General features: G+C 63.3%; 1 protein-coding gene across 4 annotated transcripts; it reads left to right on the top strand.

Moving 5' to 3' along the window:
* Positions 1-1918: 1918 nt before the first annotated feature.
* On the top strand, positions 1919-21522 carry SLC13A5 (solute carrier family 13 member 5). Of its 4 annotated transcripts, none has more exons than XM_047089921.1 (12): positions 1919-2023; positions 6887-7015; positions 7227-7363; positions 9505-9638; positions 10197-10365; positions 11401-11523; positions 13286-13501; positions 14184-14284; positions 15221-15339; positions 17689-17850; positions 20434-20571; positions 21239-21522. In XM_047089921.1, the coding sequence occupies exons 1-12, from the start codon at positions 1919-1921 to the stop codon at positions 21368-21370; spliced, it is 1665 nt and encodes a 554-aa protein (XP_046945877.1). In that variant the 3' UTR covers positions 21371-21522. The 4 variants fall into 4 exon arrangements, with proteins under 4 accessions (XP_046945877.1, XP_046945875.1, XP_046945878.1 ...); XM_047089919.1 differs by having other exon boundaries at positions 9454-9638; XM_047089922.1 differs by lacking the exon at positions 6887-7015 and having other exon boundaries at positions 9454-9638.
* The last annotated feature ends 286 nt before the right edge of the window (positions 21523-21808 follow it).

Here is a 21808-nt window from a genome sequence, read left to right as displayed (position 1 = left end):
TCTTCCCGTCCACGAATTGATATAATCCCGCCATCCACGTGGTTTATTTTCTCGTCGCAGCACTTACGTTCTAGGACTAAGCTTCCAAAGTTTTTTTTTTTCTCAACAACTTTGTTATTTTTTCACTCACTGATGGACTCTGACTAACCTCCACTGCTGCCTGGCAAATCTTACTCAGCCCCGAGGTCTCAGCTCAAATGTCACCGCCTCCAAGAAGCCTTCCCCCATCGCTGCTGCAACTCAGAGCATTTTTCGGATACCGGTAAGAGCGAATCTTTCCCGACTGCTTCTCGGATGCCAGAGAGCGTGTTAACTCTCTGAGCGTTGACTCCTGCAACCTTCAAGGCAACTTTTTGGAATCAGTTGGCGTTACTACCCCCATTTAAGAAAAAATGAGCTTCATGTGATTTAAAGGCCGGGACACAGATCCAGGCAGCACGGCTCAGGGGTCCACCTCTACCCGGGGTTGTGCCCCCTGGAAAGGCGTTGTATTAACCTACCGAAATGGTTTCCTTGTCTCATTCACACGTCCCGGAGCAAAGGCTCCGAGAGAGTGCACCGCACCAGCCACGTAGAAGGTGCTGGCTGGCAGACGGTGAGGAACAAAGCAGACATTAAAGAAAGTCCACGCCAGTAAACGTAAAGGTACAGATTGTGGTGAGTGTGCAGGGTGTGGGGGTAGAGGGTCGGGGGTGGGGAAGGCAAGGGGGGAAATTCTGAGAAGGACAAAGCAGGAGGGTGCTGGCAGGAGGCTCGCAGAGGCAGGAGGGGTCTGGGGGACCTCCTTGGGTGGGGGTCACGGGAAAAGTCACCGGCCTGACTTAGGATGTGTTGTTTTAGGTCCTGCTGTGCGTCCTGGCGGGAAAGGTTGGAAATGCGATGCGGGGCTCCAGCACCAGGGCGGGATGAGACCCGGCCTGACCACTAAGGGGCAGGCTGGGGTTCAAGCCCAGGCTGGGCGCCACTCACCAACAGAAAGCTGCAGGATGAGACCGGCCTGCGGAGGAGAAGGGAGGGAAGGAGGCAGTGAGGAGGCCGTATTGTCTGCACCTTGGTCTCCAGCGCCCCAGCCAGGGGCCCGGCACACAACAGGCGCTGAGTAAGTGTTTTCAGGAGAGAGACTGTTTGAAGGGCCCTTCCACCGGAGACCCCCTGCCCCGCCGCCGTCCCCTCTGTAACTTGGCAACAGCAGCCTGGGTCAGGCGGGAGCCGCAGGCGGCTGGTGTCCGCTGGAGGGCGAAAGGCGCTCGGCCCTCGGGGACCTTAGCGCGGCCTCCTCGGCGATCGCTGCAGAGCGCGGGATGCGCTGGGTCCGGGAGGGCGCGCGGAGGCGGGGAGGGGTCCTGAGCCCAGCGCAGCGCGGACGCGGCCGGGAGGCCGGGGTGACCTGCGGGCGCAAGGCCGGCGGCGAGGAGGGCGCGGGGACGTCTCCGCCAGAGACCCTTCTGCAGTGCGGGAGGCGGGGGCGGGAGTAACCGGCAAAGGAGGGAGCGGCCGGGGCGTCAGTTCCGAGGGACCCAGGGGCTTGCGAGGACTTTCCGTCTGGGAGCCCCGCGGAGACCAGGAGGCTGCAGGTGGCTCTGGGGACGGGGGCTCACGCCAAAGCCGGCACCGCGAACGACCTATCGCCCCTGGTCGGCAGCCCCGCGCGCGCCTCTGTCCTGGGCGGCGCAGGAAAGGCTTGGAGAGCCGGCGGGTGCTCGGGCCCAGGACGCTCCCGGGCGGGGTTGGCGGAGTTGGGGGCCGGCGCGCCCCACCGACCCCGCGCGGTGGCCCCGCCCCTGGGGCCGCGGGGAGGCCCCGCCACGGGGGCGGGGTTGGCACTGCCCCCCCCTCCCCTTCCCGCTGCGGCCCCTTCTTAAGCCCTCGGGTCGCTGGCTGCCGTCACTCGCCTCTCCCGCCGCCTCCCTCCTGCGTTATGGCCTCGGCGGCGCGCACCTATGTCTCCAGGTTCAAGTCCTTCGTGATCTTGTTCCTCACCCCGCTCCTGCTGCTGCCACTCGTCATTCTGATGCCCGCCAAGGTCAGTTGCGTCTCCCCGCAGCCCCGCCGACCCCCTGCGCCCTGCGCGGGCCGCGGGCACCGACCCGGGAGCACAGAGCTGGAGCGCGGGGATCCCCGGGCTCGCACTCTGGCGGGAGCTCGGGGGCCAGATGGGAGGTGCCCACAAACAATGTGGAGGGGGCATGGAGACCCCAGGGCGCAGAAACCCGCAAGCTAGCTGGGATCCTGCCACACAGGCTGTCCATGGGCTCAGCCCCTGGCTCGGCATCTCCCTCCACTTCACCCTCAAGTGTCGCCCGCACCCACGGGGAGCCTGGGCGCCCGTGTACCCCCACCCCCTCTTAGCAAGTGAGGAATTCGCAGCTGTGGGGGGCTCCCGAGGCCAGTCAGGGACGCTCGCAAAACGATCACCCCCGAGTGGATCCCGAAGGGCTGTTTTTGCCTCTCCCTGGCCCTTCTCTGAGCCTCAGTTTCCCTCTCAGTGATGCACATTTCTTCCCTGCTCCGAGGCCGGGAAGCCGCCGGCTGAGAGGCTGGTCAGAGTTGGCCTGCGGCTCCGGGCAGGAGGCGGGCGCGTTCCCAGGCTCACGCCTTGGGTGGCACGACCCAGGGCTTCGGGGAAGCCGCGGCCCCTACCCGGCTGCCCAGCGCTCAGGGAGGGAGGCCTGGATGAATGGCCTTGGCCGCAGGGCGGGGGCGGGCCGGGAGCCCTGGCCGCTGGGCCGTGGAAGCCCGTTTGGCAGAGGCCCGAAGCCCTTTGAAGCCTTTCGTGGCTGTTGGCTGCTCCTTCCTCCATCCCTCTTTGAGCGCCTTCACTCTGAGCCCAGACAGGAAACCTCCGGTTCCCCACCCCCACCGGGGGGCAGGTTCAGGGGAACAGAGGAGCTCTTTAGGGGGTAGGGGGCTGGGCTGGGAGTTCGGGGAGCCCACCTGCGACAGATTTCACTTCCACCACCGCCTTCTCTGTGCGACTTTACCCAGGAGCCCGCGCTTTCTGGGCCTTGGTTTTCTCATCTCCACAGTGGGCGAGGAGGTGTGCTTCTGACGCTTTCGGACTTTGGGCACCAAAAGCGGACGATGCCGGTTCCTAGGATGGGGGAGGGAGGCCGGAAGGACCCTTGGGTGGGCTGCGCGTGACCCTGGACCGGCCAAGGGCCTCAGGTCCAGCCGTGGGGGGCCCTCCAGTGCCGCACCAGCTGCAAGAAGCCGTATTTTCTCGTAGACGGCGAGGGAGCCAGGCAGGAAAGCTGGCCTTTCCTCTGTGCCGGCAGGGAGTGAAGTTCCTGGGAGGGTGACAGCAGCTTGGCTGACCTTCCTGCTCAGAGAGAGGGTGGCTGAGACCCCACACCCCCCACTCTCCCCCCCCCGGCCCACACACACCTCTACACGCCCGCATGAGCGCACACGGGGGGGTCCTGATGGGACCCTCAACTCGGGGTGTGTATGCACGTCAGCGGCCCGCCCTGGGAGCGAGGATCAGGCGAGGAAAGGGAGACCCTCATGAGAGGCGTCCTGCAGGCAGCCTTCCGTGCTGTCCCCTCCCCCCCCCTCCCCCATCGGCGTCCGGACCCTGTGTTCTTGTTCCCTCCCGGGTGCATCTTGTTTTGGTCACCAGCAAAGAGCTCGCTGCCCCGCCCCCACAGCGCCCCCTCGTGCAAGGAACCCAGGTGCACCTGTCAGGGACAGGGCTTCCGGGAAGGCGGCGGGCGGGCGGTCAGCAGCCTGGGCGGCCGTCCCGGTCCCCGAGCGTGCGGAAGCGGCTCCCAGGCAGCCACTCTCTGCTGGTGCCCGGCCCTCTCCCCAGCTTTGCTCTTTTTCCACCTTGATCCTTCCTGGCTTCATCTCTGCTCCACTTCTTGGGAGTTTTCTCTGGGTCCTTCCGGAGAAGGTTGCTCTTTAACAAAATAAACAATGTGTTCATCCTATTGTTTGTTTTGTTAAAATTATTAAATAATTCTTTTTTTTAAGTTTTTTTTTTTATGTTTATCTTTGAGACAGAGACGGGGACAGAGAGAGAGAGAGAGAGAGAGAGACAGAGCACGAGCAGGGGAGGGGCAGAGAGAGGGGGAGAGAATCCCAAGCAGGCTCCACAGTGTCAGCCCAGAGCCGGACGCGGGGCTCGAACCCACCAACCGCGAGATCACGACCTGAGCCGAAACTAAGAGTTGGACGCTCAACCGACTGAGCCACCCAGGTGCCCCAAAATTATTTAAAAATTCTTAATTGCAAGGTCTGTTACATATAATATGAACATGAAAACACCCTTAAGTGCCCTAACACACACCCACGCACAGATGTGCTCTCACCCACGTTTCCCCATTAAGCACCGTGTCACAGACACCCTTGCTTGTTAATTAGTTTCATAATGAGCCATGGTTTTATTCACTTGTGCATCGGGCAGACGGCTGTTGACCCGCTGCGTGCTGGGCACTGCCCTGTGACTCCCACTGTCCACCTTTCTCTCGGAATTAAGCTCCCTTCCAGACGCATTCCCAGCGGGTTATATTTGGTGCCTCCAGGGACCGGGCCGTGAAAAGTGGTTACACGTGTCACGTTGCTGAGTTTAGACGACATGAGTCACATCCAGCCCTCTCTGCACACCGGACGTTAATGGGTGCTCTTGGCTGGGCACGAGCCGGGAGAGGGCCGGGCTGGGAGTGGCGGCGGGGGGTGTATCCGCGACCTTGCTGAGCATTGCTACGGCAGGATGACGACGGAGAGAAGGATTTGGGGACAGCGTTGCTGTTTTTAAAGTCTCTACAATGTACCTCCTTATTGTCCGCCACTGGAGGGGATCATTGCTAGCCTCCCCCCGCCATGGAACCAAGGTCCAGACACATCAGGGACCCTGAAGGCCAGACAGTGGCAGACAGTAGACAGGGATCGGGTCTGTCTAGCGTCAAAGCCTGGGCTTCTAACCGCGCTGCAGTCCTGCCTTGAACCTTGCGACTCCAACCAACATTGACCCCTGCAGGCCCCGGGCCCCGGGACGTCTGGCAAAGTCTGGGGACATTTTTACGATCACCCCTGGAGAGGGCCCTTTCTACTGGCATCTAGTGGGGGCAGAGGCCACGGATGCTGTGTCTACAGCTCAAGGCTGGCTCGGTCCCCCGCAGAACCGCTGGTCCCCACGCGGCAGTGGCCGGGCCGTCGGGCAGTGCCCCGGGGTGCTCCTGGGAGGCCTAAGGAAGTTTATTTTTTATGACTGGCAACACCGTCCAGATGGAGAATTTCCAGGTCTTGGTGCAATGTTTCCTGCACACAGTAGGTGGTCTCCTGGGTGACGAGAAGGTGACGGTGCACAGGTGCATCTGCCGTCAGGTGGATGGCTCGGGCTCGGCTGGTCTGTCCCCGCATCGGTACTCGGCCAGCGTCCCCTGAGTGTCAGCCGGTGCTGGGTGCTGAGGACAGAGTGACCCACGGGCTCGGGCTCTGCCCCCAAGCTGGTCGCTGTTGGCTGTGTGTGCTGGGTGGGGGCCAGCCGTGACAGCCCAGGGTGCGAGCTGCTGGGGACACAGGGTGGGTGGGGCGGGGGAGGGGCTGGGGAGAACCCCGGAGCTGTGCGGCCAGCGGTCCCTCCAGGCGGGTAGCATGTGTGCAAGAGAAAAGTGGTGACAGTCACCGCCAGAGAAGTTCAGGGTACAGGGCAGGAGGGGGGGCGGTGTCTGTAGGGCCTGCTCCTCACAAGGGGTCTCCTGAGCCCTGCTGAGGCATTTGGGTTTTGTCCTGAAGGCAACAGAAGGCTTTTAAATGGGGGATGCCCTGAACAGATGCGCAGATTGGGAGAGGGAGCCACGGTGTGCAGGGCTGGACGTGGGAAGGTCAGAAGGGTGCAGGGGGGCGGTGGCACGGTGAGGGGCAGGGGCGGCAGGTGTGGCTGACTCGGGGGAAGGGCCGGGAGGGGGAGAGGGCGGTCTGGGTGGGCACCCCAAATGCCAGCCTAGGGAGGCGGGCCAGGTCATCCCCGTCCCCGGAAGCGATGGGGCCGAGGCCCCAAGTCCTACAGCCGGTGAGCGGCCGGCCTCCAGCTCGTGCCAGAACCAGGCCTGTCTCACCGCAAAGCCGAGGTCCCGGGGGCTACGCGGCTAACGGCACCAACGGACGGTTCGCCCAGGGTTGGACTCCACTCGGAAGCTCGAGGCCTTTGTGACGGGAGGTGCTGATGAGAAAGCCCAGTGATAAAAACAAGCCTGAATACCCTGCACCAGTGGTTCTGCGCACGGGCTGGTTGGCAGCTAGGTATCTAGGCGGAGAAAGCATTCAGCACCTGCCGTGGCGCCTGGAGCTCACCAGCCGGCCCCGCAGTCGGGCACCAGCCTCTCCGACCTAAGTGTTGAATGTCTTGTGCAATTCGTGGAGTGCGGTCCCGAGAGTGACAACCAGGAGGCCCGTGGGGGCGCAGAACGGTTGTTCTGAGCTGAGGCCGCTGTCGCCAGGGTCACAGAGGAGGCCGGCCGCTCGCGCGGAGCCCGGGGAATTCTAAATACGGATCCTACTTCGTGTGGCCACGTTGGCACCTTGGAGGGTCGAAAAACCGTCAGGTCAAACCGTGGGAAGCCGGGGACCTCTGTATTCTGTCCTCGTCCTCGTCCTCGATGTCGTCGTCCTCCTCCTCCCCCCTCTTCCTCCACGCCCCCTCTCTTACTCTGTCCCGCACAGGTGCGAGGGCTTGCCCAGGACCCAGCTGGGAGGCAGGGGCACGAGGTCCTGGGTCCCCTCGGGTCCTGGGCCGGGGAGGCCGTGCCGGTGGGGCGGCCCGAGGGCAGGCCCTCCGACTACGGCAGCCTGCTCCGGCTGTGCCCGCAGCCGCTGGCGGGGAGGGGGGGGTGCCTGCTGGGGGAAGGGGGCACCAGGTGCCGAGGCCTCAGGGCTGCTCCTTCAGTTCGTCAGGTGTGCCTACGTCATCATCCTCATGGCCGTGTACTGGTGCACGGAGGTCATCCCCCTGGCCGTCACCTCCCTCATGCCGGCCTTGCTCTTCCCGCTCTTGAAGATTCTGGACTCCAAGCAGGTGAGCGCCCCTGGGGGCCCCCGGCGGCATGCTGCGTCTGCCCCGTGGCGCACTCCCCGAGGCCCTGTCGGAGCTGCCCGGCCCCCCCGGGGACCCGACGCGTCTGGCCCGCGGACGGACCTCCTGACCTTCCGTCCCCACTCGGGCGGCCTGGCCTGCTGGCCGGTCCCGGGGCCGGGGTGGCCCTAATGGGCCCCGTGCCGTCCTCCAGGTGTGTATCCAGTACATGAAGGACACCAACATGCTGTTCTTGGGCGGCCTCATCATGGCCGTGGCCGTGGAGCGCTGGAATCTGCACAAGAGGATAGCCCTGCGCACGCTCCTGTGGGTGGGGACCAAGCCAGCACAGTGAGCGCCCTCTCTCTCTCTCTCTCTCTCTCTCTCTCTCTCTCTCTCTCGGCACAGGGCTCTGCACGGCCGGGCCGGGGCGGGATGCGCCACACCAGATGCCCCGCGGGCGAGGGCCGGCCGCCAGGGCTTGGCAGGCAGTGGACCCCTGGGTGGGGCGTGTGAGCGGCGGGGAGTAAAGGTCCTCTGAATGCAGAAGAGACTGGGCAGGGAAGGCCCCGTGTGTTCAGAGGACCTGGGGGAGGGGTTGCAGGTCCCGCAGGGAACCGAGCGGGTGGAGGCTGGATCAAGCCCTGCCTGATACCCCTAGGGGTTCTGTGGGGAAAGCAGGAAATGGGCTTGACCCTGAGCGCAGCACCTGCCACCTTGCCCTCAGGCTAAAGACTGCTGACGGCCACATGGGGGTCGGACCGGCCTGAGCCTCTAACTGGGGACTCAGGCCGCACCTTTCTCTTGGGGCTCCCTCAGTGAGGGCAGGCCCGTGTCCCTGTGTCTCCAGCCCGGCCTCCGGAGGCAGCGGCTGGTCAATTCCCGGTACATCCCTCCTGGGGAGTCCATGTGCCGGGGTCGTGCCGGGCACTCCCAGACCCCGGCCCCCGATCTGTCACGCTCCATGGAGCTTCTGCAGGGAGCTTCTGTGGGGTCGAATGCAGAGCCCCTGCGTAGTCTAGAGGCTTGAATTCTAGAATTCTCAGAATCCTCACTCTCGGGATCCTTGGAGGGTGTGGCTTCTCCACAAGCAGGTGGACCTCGTTCTGGAGCGAGCCGCACAGATTTGCCTTCCAGACCCGGGACGGCCACACACTGGTCTCCGCTCCTCCTGGGAGCTCGGCCTCCGGCCGTCCACGGCACTGCCCGCCCTGGGGGGGCTTTTCGTTGAGCCTCCGTGGGGTCTTGACTCATGCAGACGTGGCCTCCTCCTGGCCTCTGCTCTTCTGGGTCCATGGGGCCCACCCGCGTGGACACCTGTTGAACCTCCCTTCCTCGGGCCGGTTGGTGACCTCGGGGAGGGGTCTGGCCCACAGGAGCACGGAGACCACCAGCAGCGGAGTCCCATTCAGCCAACCCCCCCCCCCCCCCCCAGCCTTCCAGTCCCGGCCCTGGAGCCTCGGGGAAGAATCAGACCCTCCCTGCTCACGGCCGAAGGGGGAGCAGACGTGGGAATGTTCCTCCAGGTCCAGCCAGAGACGAACGTCCCGGGGAGGCTGGGGGGGGGGGGGGGGTGTGCTCGGCCCCGGTGGCGGGAGCTGGGAGGGAGGCTGCGGAGAAGGCTGCGGTCCGACAGGTTCTCCACGAGGAGCCAGTCTAGACGCTGGGGAAGGTGGGGTGTTACCAGTACAGGGACATGTTTCCAGAACAGTCTGTGGTCCTGGTCCACTGCCGAGTGGAGGGGGCAGAGGGCGTGCATGGAGCGGGGGGGGCAGGCTCCCACCCCTGAGCGCTGGCCACCCAGCCCGGTCACTCCGGGGCCAGCTCTCCCCACTGGGCCAGCTCCAGCTGGATGGGAGCCCCTTACAGCCGTGACCGGGTCTGAGGCTCTCGGTGACCCCGTAGCCGGCACAGGGGTGTCAGATGTTTGTGGGGAGGGTTGTGGGGGGAGGCACTATAGCTGTGACCCCCTCCGACGCCATCCGGTCTCACACCGGCCTCCACGCCTCGGCCCCGGCCCCCGCCACCCCTGCAGGGCCGTCCCGTCCCCCGCTGGCTCCCGAGGGGGGGGGGCCGGGGGAACCTGTGGCCTCCCTCCCCTCCCCGCCTCTGCAGGCTGATGCTGGGAACCTCCCTCCCGCCCCCCCCCCCCCCACAGGCTGATGCTGGGAACCTCCCTCCCGCCCCCCCCCCCCACAGGCTGATGCTGGGAACCTCCCTCCCGCCCCCCCCCCCACAGGCTGATGCTGGGAACCTCCCTCCCGCCCCCCCCCCCCACAGGCTGATGCTGGGAACCTCCCTCCCGCCCCCCCCCCCACAGGCTGATGCTGGGAACCTCCCTCCCGCCCCCCCCCCCCAGGCTGATGCTGGGAACCTCCCTCCCTGCCCCCCCCCCCACAGGCTGATGCTGGGAACCTCCCTCCCGCCCCCCCCCCCCACAGGCTGATGCTGGGCTTCATGGGCGTCACGGCCTTTCTCTCCATGTGGATCAGCAACACGGCCACCACGGCCATGATGGTGCCCATCGTGGAGGCCATGTTACAGCAGATGGAGACGGCCGGCTCCGCCGAGGCCGGCCTGGGGGCCCTGGAGCTGGCAGACAAGGGCAGGGCCGGCCAGCTGCCAGGTGAGCCCCCGGCCCGGGCGCCCCTCACCCCTGCCCGCACCTGCCCCTGCCCGGGGGGCCTCTGCTCCCACAGGCATCGGGGGGCGGGGGGAGGCCCCGGGGCTGGCCAGAGAGCGCCCGTCTCATTCATTCTCTGCCGCGTTCACCGCACGTCCCCGGGGTGGGGGGGCGATGGCCTTGTCGCCGGGCCCCGGGCCGGGTTCCGGCTACAGAGGTGCACAGACACGCTCCCCGGGGACGGCAGAGCCCGGCAGGCTGGGTAGGGAGGCCCCCGGCGAGGCTCATCTGACCCAGGGATGCCTCGGCCGGACGCCGAGGGAGCGCTGGAGAGGGACGGGCCTTGTGGGGGGAGAGGGCCCTGAGGTGGATTCGGAGGGCTGTCCCTGTCCCCCAGCGGAGGGAACAGCCTGAGCAGGGACAGGGCACCAGGAGAGAAGGGCGTGTGTGAAGCCGCCGGATTTGTGTGGAGCTGAGCTCCTGGAAGGAGGTGGAGGCAGGCCGCAGGGGCCCGGGGCAAGGTCAGGCGCTGGAGCTCAGCCCGCCGCGTGCCCCCCACAGGGAGCCAAGTGACCTTCGAAGGGCCCCCCGAGGGGCTGCGGGCCGACCGCGACCGGAGGAGCGTGCGCAAGGCCATGACCCTGTGCGTGTGCTACGCGGCCAGCATCGGAGGGACCGCCACACTGACAGGGACGGGGCCCAACGTGGTGCTCCTGGGCCAGATGCACGAGTGAGTCACGGGCCTGCCTTCTGGGGCCTGCCTTCTGGGGACGTAAGGAGGGCCCGGGGCCGGGGGGCCCCCAGCTCTCCTTCCTGCTCAGCTGGGGCCGGGCCGGGGCCGGACAGCCCTGCACCTGCTCGAGACCCCACAGGCTGGCTTCTGCTCTGGGGCGAGTCCTGCCCTCCTCCCCGGGCTCTCACTCCGACGGGAATGCGCCCTGAATACGGAGCTGAAACGACAGTGTCGGAGGGAAACGACAGTGTGGCGCGAGAGGCCGGGTCTCCGTCAAACTTGCAGAAAACAGACACAGAAGCCCCTCGCAGCGGGCTCGATGCGTTAACAACCCCGGCTGTTAACGGTGGTGCCCTATGGGAGGGTCACAGGTCAGGTTACTTGTTGCCTCTAAGCGCCCTTGAAGGGGCTGCAGAAAAACCACAAGGCTGGTGGGCACGTTCCCGCCCCGGCCACAAAGGGACACAGGCCTTGAGGAGTCTCATCCTGGGCCCGGCTGGTGCGGGTGGGGCTGGGATCACCGAGTGAGGGGCCCTGACGGGCAGCTACCCGCTGGACCAGGCCAGCAGGCAGGACAGCCGGGAGGCGGGAAGGAGCCCAGCCCGCAGACACTTGAGGCCCAACACGCAGACTGTTTTGATCTTCGAGGACCTTCTATAATGATGGCCTTACCCTCCTCCCCGGAGTTCCTCTGGGAAAGGCAGCTGAGTGGGGAAGGCTGTGTCTAAGGGAGCCGGTGCCTGGGGGCAGAGGGCCGGCCGCCGCAGAAGTGACCCTCCGCCAGCCCCAGGAGGATCGGGAGGGTGGCTTTCCCAGGGCCCCCCCGCCCCCCCACCTCATCCGTGGAGCCCTGAAGCTGTTGGCCGCCTCCTGTGTGTAGGCGAGGCCCCGACTTTTGCGAGGTCCCCAGGGTGGCCCGGACGCTCAGGCAGGGCGGGCAGCCACCCCCCGGTCTTGTTCTGTGCGTGGCGAGGCCCGGTCTCAGCGTCCACCGTGGGGCCACCGTGCACAGCTCAGTGTCTCTCCCTTCAGGTTGTTTCCGGACAGCAGAGACCTGGTGAACTTCGCCTCCTGGTTTGGCTTCGCCTTTCCCAACATGCTGGTGATGCTGCTGCTGGCCTGGCTGTGTCTCCAGTGCGTCTATATGAGGTTCAGGTGAGCGGGTCCGGTGAGTCCGGGCGAGGCTCAGGCGAGCCCGTCCGGCCGGGGGTTAGGGCTTCAACACGCGAACGTGGGGGACACAGCGGAGTCCCTAAGAGCCCCTCTTGGGGAGGCCGAGGGTTACTGCCCTTGACTGCCACGAGGCCCGGTACAGCCAGGCGTCAGGGGCGCCAGCCTGAGCTGGGGGGCTGCCCGAGGCCCCGAGGCCCGCTGAGCTCCTGGCAGAGAGAGCAGGGGGCGCTGGGCTGGCCCCGAGGCCACAGGGGCACTGCCAGCGTCAGGGGATGTCACGTCAGGAACCCCAGCCGTGGCCCCCCAGCCTGGCGAGGCTTCTGCCGCCCTTCTGAGGAGGGCGTCCGCCCGTGTCTGCGTTCTGGGCTGCCGCGCCCACACTGCCGGCCCGCGGCTCCAGCCCGGTGGTCCTTGCTAACCCGACGCGGAGCCTGGTGGGTGGGCAGCTCCCCGGAGCCTCGCCGGGACGGCTTTTCCCGCTCAGCCCCGACGGCGGGAGCAGCAGGCCGTGCCTGGAGCGTTTCGGGCCCCGGGGGCCCCCGCCCCAGGCTTCCTAGATGCCCTCACCGGATCGGGGGTAGCACCTGCCTCTTGCGGCGCCCTCCTCCGGGTCCCGCATCTGGATGGTCGTGGGGATCAACCTCAGGTCGTGGGGCACGACCTCGGGGAGGCTGCCTCCAGCCTCCTCTAGGAAGCTCGTCCGGGAAGCCGCCTTCCGAGTTCACGAGTTCACGTCCAGCCCGGGGTCCACAGGCCCCCAGCACCAACGGGACATCACAGCCGGCTCGTACCCGGCTTTCCTGAGCAGGCTGTCCCCGGGGCCAGGGATGGAGGTTCCTCTGCGCGCCTTCCCCGGCGACGCCCCTGGGGGTCCGAGGGCCTCCCCGCCCCGGCTCTGCAGCACCGGGTCAGGGGCTCCGTGGCGGCCATTCTACAGGACCCCGCACCCCCCGGCCCGGGGCTCCCGCGGGCAGCCCGACCCACCCGCCGGCATCGGGTGCCAGCCCGGCAGCCGCCAGATTAGCCCTGAGCCGGGAGCGAACCGCTTCGTGTCAGGGAGGGGGCGTCCGGGAGGCGTGGCGGCAACGGCTGGGGGCCGGCATGGATAGCCACCTGCCCGAGGGAGTCCCATCCGCAGCCGCCGTGGAGTCGGTGTCGGGACATGTGGCACCGGACACGGGCCGGGCAGCTGAGAGCACCGAGTGGCCCCTTATCCCGGGAGCCGGCGTCACGAGAACGGCTCACAGACTGGCCCTTGGTGCCGATTCCGTGCACCCCTGCCCTCCCGGGAAGTGTGCCCCAGGGGTCAGGAGGCGCTCCCGCCAGGGAGGGCTCTCCGGGGACAGTCCTGTTGGCCTCGCCCAGTGCCTTCAGGCTGACGGGGGGCTGGAACGCCCGGAGAATCCCGTGGGCCTTGTCCGGGGCCCTGTGGCCCTGGCCGGCCCTTCCCACGGCTGAGGTACCCTTACGGCTGCCCAGGGATCCCTCCTCCTCCTCGTCCCTCGTGCCAGCACCTCCGGGGGAGGTCCTGCAGGGCACACTGTGGTGGCCGTGGCCACAGGCTCCCGGGGAGCCCCCTCCGGCTCTGGGGGCGCCCTGGGCCACGCGCTGGGCACACCTAACAGAGACTTTCCCGCCCTGCGCCCTGCGGGGGAGGGCCGGCGGGGGGGGGCCGCCGTGGGCGACAGGCAGCGCCGTCTGACTGTCTGGCCGGCCTCGCCGCCTTCTGTCTCCGCACCTCCAGTTTTAAGGCGTCCTGGGGCTGCGGGCTGGAGAGCAGGCATCGCGAGAAGGCCGTGTATGAGCTGCTGTGGCAGGAGTACAGGAAGCTGGGGCCGTTCTCCTTCGCCGAGGCCAACGTCCTGCTCTGCTTCCTCCTGCTGGTCGGCCTGTGGTTCTCCCGGGACCCCGGCTTCATGCCCGGCTGGGTGTCGCTGGCCTGGGAGGAGGGCGAGACAAAGTAAGTTACGGGTGCCCCGGCCCCGCGCGTGACTTCTGCAGCGCTGCCTTGGTTCACGGCTGGGTCTCTTCTCCCCAGTCCTCGCGACAGGCCCGCAGACAGTTCCTGCTGGCCAGGCAGGGTGGCCGGGATGTGACGGAGACAGATTTGCCGAGCCCGGAGCTCTAGCTTCCAAACTTCCGTTCTGCCGTCTTTCCTCCCTCTGAAAGCAGACGGAGTCCGGGGTCCGGGGCCTCTTTGGCCCGGAGGATGTGTGCTGCCTCCCTCCAGGTTGAGCGGTTCTGTGGCCAGAAGGAAGCAAGGTTGAGAAACACCCGTGTCCTAGACAAGGCAGGCCATGCGGGCAGGCGGACAGCTGCCTGCGGCCCCCCGCGGCATTTGAAGGCTCTTGAGTTATCACCAAAGCCCTCGTGGGCACCCTGGTGAACCCAGGATTCCAGAGAGCCTGATGAGCAGAGGTCACGAGGCTCATCCACGGAGCAGCACGGACCGAGAGGGAAGCCAGTGGCTGAGGGTCACCCAGCTGGGGGCAGACATCCTGGTTTCCAGCCAGGGTTCCGTCTACGCGGCCCTTAGGGCTCCAGTCCTCACGCTCGGCCGAGCCTGTAGACGCAGAGCAGGCTCGCCGAGCGGTGATGGTCCCAAAACTGAGCTGGGCACGTCCGTGTGCTCTCTCTGCTAGGTACGCGTCTGACGCCACCGTGGCCACCTTTGTGGCCACCTTGCTGTTCGTAGTGCCTTCGCAGAGGCCCCAGTTCAACTTCCGTGGCCAGACGGAGGAGGGTAAGGCCCCCGGGAGCGTTCGTCAGGCCTTCCCTGGGGACTGTTTTCTGCAAATTCTTCTCTTGTGCCCTCCAGACGTTAGAAACCTTGGCAATATTATAAGAGAACAGACAGACGTTTCCAATTTCCCGCAAGGCCATCCGTGCTTTTTCCGGTTTCTCTCCTCCGGTCTTTGCTGGGATGCATGTGTGTTACACGGGCCGCTCAGATTCCGTTTCTCGGTTGTTTGGGTTTTCGTGTCTTTACGGTGTGATCGCTTCCTGTTAATGCCACAGGCTTCACGTCCATTTTCTCTAATTACGGCATCGTAGCGCATCGAGGGGCGGAACTGTTCTCTCTTGTGGAACGTTCTGGCCGTTTGGAATTTTCCGTTGCCATCAATTAGTGTTTTCAGGTGCATAGGTGTTTCTTCTTTTTCTAAAAATTTTTTAATGTTTTTATTTATTTTTGAGACAGAGAGAGACAGAGCATGAATGGGGGAGGGGCAGAGAGAGAGGGAGGCACAGAATCGGAAACAGGCTCCAGGCTCCGAGCTGTCAGCACAGAGCCCGACGTGGGGCTTGAACCACGAACTGTGAGATCATGACCTGAGCCAAAGTCGGACGCTTAACCGACTGAGCCACCCAGGCGCCCCTAGGTGTTTCTTCTTTAGGATAAATTTCCAGGAGTCGTGTTATTGTAAGGGTATATATGCCAAATGGCTTTTCAAAAAGATTGGGCCAATGCGTATGCTCCCCAGGAGTGGGTGACAGCGTTACCCAGCATTTTTCACCAGCACTGGGTGTGGCGTTCATTGTGAGTTTCAGCTGATGCGAAACCTCGCTCTGGGAGGGCGTCCCTGGTCCACACAGGCTTTGATTCCCCTGGAATCGATCTCTTTTGCTTCCCGCTGCTGCTCTGGCTTGCGTATGTGTGTCTTTTGTTGTTTCTTCCCAGAAAGGAAAGCTCCATTTTATCCCCCTGCGCTGCTGACCTGGAAGGTGACCCAGGAGAAAGTGCCCTGGGGCATCGTGCTGCTGCTGGGGGGCGGCTTCGCACTGGCCAAAGGATGTGAGGTAACGCCCCCGGCTGCGGGATGCCAGGGCCCCTCTTGCACAAGACGGCGTCAGAGACCTGAGGTGTCCCTCTGCCCACACCCCTGCTCTGTGCTCTGTGGCTCTGTGTCTGCTCCGCAGAACTGCACGCGTCTTGAGGACAGGGGACTCTGTCTCGTCACCGAGAGGCCCTGCACCACGGGCAGTGCCTGGAAGAGAGAAAGTGCTCTTTGAAAAATTGCAGAAATGAGTGAATAAGTGACCAAGAGAATAAGTTAACCAAGAGAGGCAGGGGACGCTGTGAGGGCTGCCCCCGGGGGTTGGCGATAATGATCTCTGCTTTGATTTGTTCTGGGAGGTCTTTCTTTCGAGTCCCTGTGACCACTTCCACCACTACACCTGGTTCTTTTACTTGATGAGTTCCTTGTTGATACAGTTGACATTTAAGCATTTTTCTCTAGATAGGTATGTAGCAGCACAGAAGGAGAGGACTGGCGTTAAGGAGAAAACACACACAAATGAAACTTTCTTACTTCTATTCCTCCCCAGTAGGGAAGAAGTAAGGTTGAGGGAGAGATGAGCCAGCTTGGTGCTGATATCCATCCACCCATCCAACTGTCCGTCCATCCATCCACCCGTCCGTCCATCCATCTGTCCATTTTTCCTTCCTTCCTTCCTTCCTTCCTTCCTTCCTTCCTTCCTTCCATCCCTCCAACTGGCTGTCTGTCCATCCATCCACCTATCCATTTTTCCATCCATCCATCCCTGCATCCCTCTCTCCCTCCAGCTGTCTGTCTGTCTGTCCATCCATCTATCCATCCATTCATCCATCTGTCCATCTGCCATCTATCCGTCCATCCATCCATCCTTCTTTCTGTCCATCTGTCCATCCACCCATCATCCATCCACCCATCCATCCATTCATCCATCCACCCATCTATTTTTCCTTCCATCCATCCAACTATCTATCCATCCATCCATCTATCCATCCATTTATCCATCTGTCCACCTGTCCATTCATTCGTCCATCCATCCATCCATCCACCCTTCCATCCGTCCATCTGTCCATTCATCCACCCATCCATCCATCCATCCATTTATCCATCTGTCCACCTGTCCATTCATCCACCCATCCATCCATCCATCCATCCATCCATCCACCCTTCCATCCGTCCATCTGTCCATCTGTCCATCCATCCATCCATCCATCCTTCCATCCGTCCATCTGTCCATCCGTCCATCCATCCATCCACCCTTCCATCCGTCCATCTGTCCATCCATCCACCCATCCATCCATCCATCCATCCAGGAATAGAATGTCATGGACAAATTTGGTCTATCTTATTTCTGCTGTTCCCTCAGCATCTAGAATAGAGCCCAGTGCATAGCAAGGACATAAATATCTTTTGGATGAACAAATGCATCCATCTGGTCACCTCATCCATCCATCCGTTATCTCCCATTCATTCATTCATTCATTCATTCATCAAACATTCCCTTTATGTCCCTGTTAAATCAGTCTGAGCATCACAGAGGAGATTGATATACGTCCCTGCTTTTGAGGCCTTTGCAGCCTGGCGAGGGGGACGTGTCTGGAAAAGCATGTCAGGGAGAAGTGACCCTTGAGTGAAGGGGGAAGTGTGCCGTTTCTAGTGCAGGAGCAGCAGAAGAGGAGGCTGGTGCAGCCACTCCACCGGGGGTTACAACAGAGAGAGTGAACTTACTGTGAAGACAGTGGGCGACCACTGAAGGGTGGTGGCCGCGGCGAATCAGTCAGATCTGCACTTGGGAAAACACCCTGAGGTCGAGTAGACCTAGCAGGGAGGCGTTGAGGGAGATCCAGCAGGCGCCCCGTACAGTCGGTCGTCCAACCCAGTCTCAGAGCGTGAGGCCCCCTGAGCTATTCTCTCCTGAGACTCGCTCCTGCTCTAAATCCCCAGCGTCTGCCTCGGATCCCTCTCCTGAGCGTGGAGAGCTACCGGGGGCTGAGAGGAGATGGTGATGAGGAGCTCTGGGTGACTGGGTGGCTGAGTGGGCATAAGGAAGAAGGGGACAGGGACCCCAGGACGGTGTCCAGCTTCCCAGGGTGGGCGGCAGGTGTACGGGAGCCCCGGGGAGCAGACTCTGGGCCAGAGAGAGTGAATTCAGGTAGAGGCATGTTGAGTGTCACTGGGCCAAAATTCAGTTATAGACCAGCTGGGCTGGAAACGGATTTAGGAGACAGCAGGGCGAGGGTGGGGATTGAGGGTGTGGCCTCGTGGAGCCCACCCGTGGCTCTTATGCAGAGAGAGAGTCAGACTTGCAGGAGGGGCTGAGCTCCCCGGGCCCGCAGCCTTCGGTGACTGTCCCCCCCCCCCCTCTGCTTTCAAGGCCTCGGGGCTGTCGGAATGGATGGGGGAGCAGATGGAACCCTTGCACTCTGTGCCCCCGGCGGCCATCACCTTGATCCTGTCCCTGCTTGTTGCCGTGTTCACCGAGTGCACGAGCAATGTGGCCACCACGACCCTATTCCTGCCCATCTTCGCCTCCATGGTGAGTGACCCACCAGGAAGGGGACCCTTAGCCGTCATGGCACAAGAAGCCGCCAAGCTGGGACCGTGTCCTGGGTCCCTGAAGGGACGGAGCCCAAACACGCTTTGCGGGCCTGGTCCTCTGAGCCTCTGATGACCCTCGGTCTCTGTCCTCGGGTCCTCCGCGGTCCCCAAAGTGCACAGCAAGAACCAGGCCCTCAAAATCCATTTATAAATGTGGCGGTTATTTCTCAAGCTGAGGAGACGGGATTTGCGGGCCAGTGTCATGGGGGCGTTGGAGGGTCTGGAGCATGTAGCCCGGGGTGTGCACGAGGGCGGCCGGGCGGGGCCGCCAGGAAGAGAGCCTGGGGGACTGGGTCTTGGGGAGGCGGGAGGGAGAGGACGGTCCGGGCGGGGGCGGGGGGCGGTGCCAGGCTAGAGGTCTGTGCTGTGGGCAAGCATGTGCGAGCCGGAACTCAGGAGGAGGCGGGGCACCGAGAGGCGGTGATCTCTTAGGCTTCCTTCCAACGCCCATCGCGCGGCGGTCCCGACCTCAGGGTGGTGCAGCAGGAGGCTGGGCTGGCGGTCGGAGGACCTGGGTCCAAGCTGTGGTTAGGGCCAAGTAAGACGGGGGCCGTGGAAATCTTCTGTGGGCGACAGCCCGAGCCTGGGAGAGACCGTGGTTGTCACCCTGGAGTCAGGAGTCTGAGCCAAGAGCCAGGATTCAAGTCAGTAGATTTCCACTCGGTGCCCCGGCGTCCGCGTGTATGGTAGTAAAACCCAGTGGTTTTGTCCTTCCGTTCCGGGCAGGGATGAAAGTGTTGGAACTCGGTTCCCCTAAGCACGCTGCTGGGCCAGCACTGGTGAGCGCCCCCCGCCCCCGGGAAAGGCCTCCAGCCCAGAGCCAGACAAATGGAGGTCTTCACCTGGGGGTGTGGCCAGGCCCTTGGAAAACAGGCTTTCCTAGGAGCAGAAGCCCACGGTACCTCCGAGGCCCCCGGAGCCCCGGCCTCAGCACCCACCCCAGGAGAGGGGGCAGGCGGCGACCCCCGAGCTGGGTCACAGAGGCACGTGGGGTGCATACACCATGCACATCCAAGGCCAGGATGAGAGGGGGGTCAGGACACAGACGGGGGCCCTGCCTGGGCCTCTCAGCCCTCCCCAGAGGGCGTGTGCCCGGGCGTGGCCTTTCCTGAGACCTGTTTACCCACAGGAACCCTAACCTGAGGTCCGCCCCAGCAATTTCATGTCTGGGAATGTATCTCGGGAAGATCTCCAGAGGTGCTCATTCCAGAACAACCCATCACAGAGTTACTTGTTACAAAAATATTTTCATAACAGCAGAGGATTGGGGAGATTAAATATATTTGTACGGAATGATACTATCAAGCATGGGGGGGGGCGGATCACAGCTTTGAAGGGTATTTAGAGTTGAAAACATGATACTTACACGTGGCTAACAAATGTCCAGTAACGCCAGACCCTGACCCCCCAGCTTCCATTTCTGTTACTAATGTCTTTTTTAAAATTTTTAAAAATGTTTATTGATTTTTGAGAGAGACAGAGCATGACCGGGGGAGGGGCAGAGAGAGAGGGAGACCCGGAATCCGAAGCAGGCTCCAGGCCCCGAGCTGTCAGCATAGAACCCGACTTGGGGCTCGAACTCATGAACCGTGAGATCATGATCTGAGCCGAAGTCAGACGCCCAACCGACTGAGCCCAGGTGCCCCTCTGTTATTCATTTCTTAGGTATCTTTCTGGATGTATCACACACATACACACACACACACACACACACTCTCTCTCTCTCTCTCTCTCTTTTTAAACCAATGGCCTCATTCTGTGGTCCTGTTCTGCACCTGAATTTTGTTTTCCCGTGCTGTCATTCTTCACAGCCCCAAGCTGTCCCCTTGTTTGTAGGTACGTTTTCATTTAAGCAGCCTGCTTCTGCGGCCACCGGCTTAGGGATGAGTCTGTCTCCTGAGTGCTTTGCTGATATAATGTTGCACAGGCATCCGTCCTCACGTGCACATAAATCTGCACGAGGGATCATCGCTAGTTTCGATAGACACGAACAAATATTGTGAGCTATAGCATTCGTCCATTCAGCAAACATTTAATGAACATCCACTCGGTGCGGGGCGCTGTCTGATGTGGCTGAATTTTAAGCTGTAGAGTAAAAAGAGGTATCGAATTCCATATGCAAAACGATCCCAGACATGTGTAAGAGCACGCGTGTGTGTAGGTGAGGAGACGCGGGCCCTCTAGGTCCGTGGCAGGACGGACAGCCATGTGCACACGTGGGCCGCGGGGACGCCACGAGATTCGGTGCGGCCTGAGCACCCGGCATGGTCTGTGGCACGTAGCTGGTGCCCAGGAAGTAGGTGTTGAATGGACCGAGGGGGCCTTCGGGAAGGCCTCCCGGGAGGTGGCTGCGGGTTCAGCTTCAGGGCCCAGCAAGGCTCTTACCGAGACCCGTGCCGACGGGAAGAGGGGCCGGCGGGACGGAGGCACAGGGCGCATTAGGGGGACGCGTTTCAGAGAGACGGTCCCTGGAGCCTCCGGCGCCTGCGTGTGTGACCCGTGGCGCCGTGTTTCTCCCCAGTCACGTTCCATCGGCCTCAACCCGCTGTACGTCATGCTGCCCTGCACCCTGAGCGCGTCCTTTGCCTTCATGCTGCCCGTGGCCACCCCGCCCAATGCCATCGTGTTTGCTTACGGACACCTCAAGGTTTCTGACATGGTAACGCACGACTCCCGGCTGGCGTCAGGGGTACCGACCGGTGACGGCCACGACCCGTGCGTTTGCATGCGTGTGCTCCTTTGCTTGTTTTCTGAGACGTTCTCACGTTCCGGGGACCGCTCTGCCCCCAGAGCTGGGAGGTGAGGCGTGGAAGCTCTCACCTGGGGAGCCCTCGCTGAGCCCTCGGAAAGGGTGAGGGCGGGGGTCCCGCGTGGCCGTGACGGGCTTCCAAGACCAGCGGGAGCTCGAGAGGACAGTCAGGAGAAGCAGGGAGGGGGCGGGAGAGGCCACCGCCTGGGAGCGGGGGATGTCCTGGCCGCAAACGCAGACAGAGGACGACCCCCTCCTTTCTGCTTTGGCTCCGTCACCTGGGATGGGAGGGGGAGGCCAGAAAGGAAGGCCCTCGTGGTCACAGAGCCTCCGCTGGGCCTCAGGCCGCCTCCCCGAGGCTGTTTCCAAATGCTGGCCTGGGTGTGGAGGTTTCCCGGAGGCTCTGAGCACCGAGGACACCTGCCGACCCGCCTTGCTCTGCCTGGGGGCCGGCTGAGCACAGAGCACAGAGCACAGAGCACAGCCCAGGGACGGGAGCCCAGCAGACCAGCCAGTCACGGCTGTTCTGACGGCCCGGCCCACCCGGGGGTGCTGACTCTGACCCGTCTTTTTCCAGGTGAAAACAGGACTCATGATGAACATAATCGGAGTCTTCTGTGTATTTCTGGCTGTCAACACGTGGGGACGGGTCATCTTTGACTTGGACCATTTCCCTGACTGGGCTAACCTGACACACGCGGAGACCTAGGGAGAGCCTCGTGACCCGGCACGCCGCCCCCACCCTCCTGAGGACCCGAACCTCCCAGCACACCTCCCGGCACAAGTTTGGGGTTCGCTCCCCAAAGCGATCCAGTGATGCCCACACCCCCACGGAGACCCAGCCTGGGGGCTCCATGCAGAGCTGGGGGGGGAGGGGGAGGGCTCTGCAGGGCGGGAGAGGGGGGACCCTCCCGGGGGCCTGCTGTCACTCCTGGGACAGGGATCAGGACACAGGCTCCTGTCCCAGCTCGGCTGCCAGCCGGCCCCAGGCTGGGGTCTGGCGTCATCTAAGGGGGACTCCGATCGCAGCTTGGGAAGCGAGAAAACAGCCTCCAGAGCCCGTCCCTCTTCCAGCGTCTCCTGGGCTCCTCCGCTCCCTCCTGTCGCTCGGCAGGGGCCACCCGGCCCGGGGACGGCCGCTGGGGTC

The sequence above is a fragment of the Lynx rufus genome, unplaced genomic scaffold (assembly GCF_022079265.1).
Source record: "Lynx rufus isolate CCGP_SWC_20201006 ecotype Redwood Valley unplaced genomic scaffold, mLynRuf1.p SCAF_28, whole genome shotgun sequence".
In the NCBI taxonomy this organism is placed as follows: Eukaryota; Metazoa; Chordata; class Mammalia; order Carnivora; family Felidae; genus Lynx; species Lynx rufus.
Note: the sequence above shows the minus strand (reverse complement) of the source record. Positions and strands in the feature narration are given on the sequence as shown.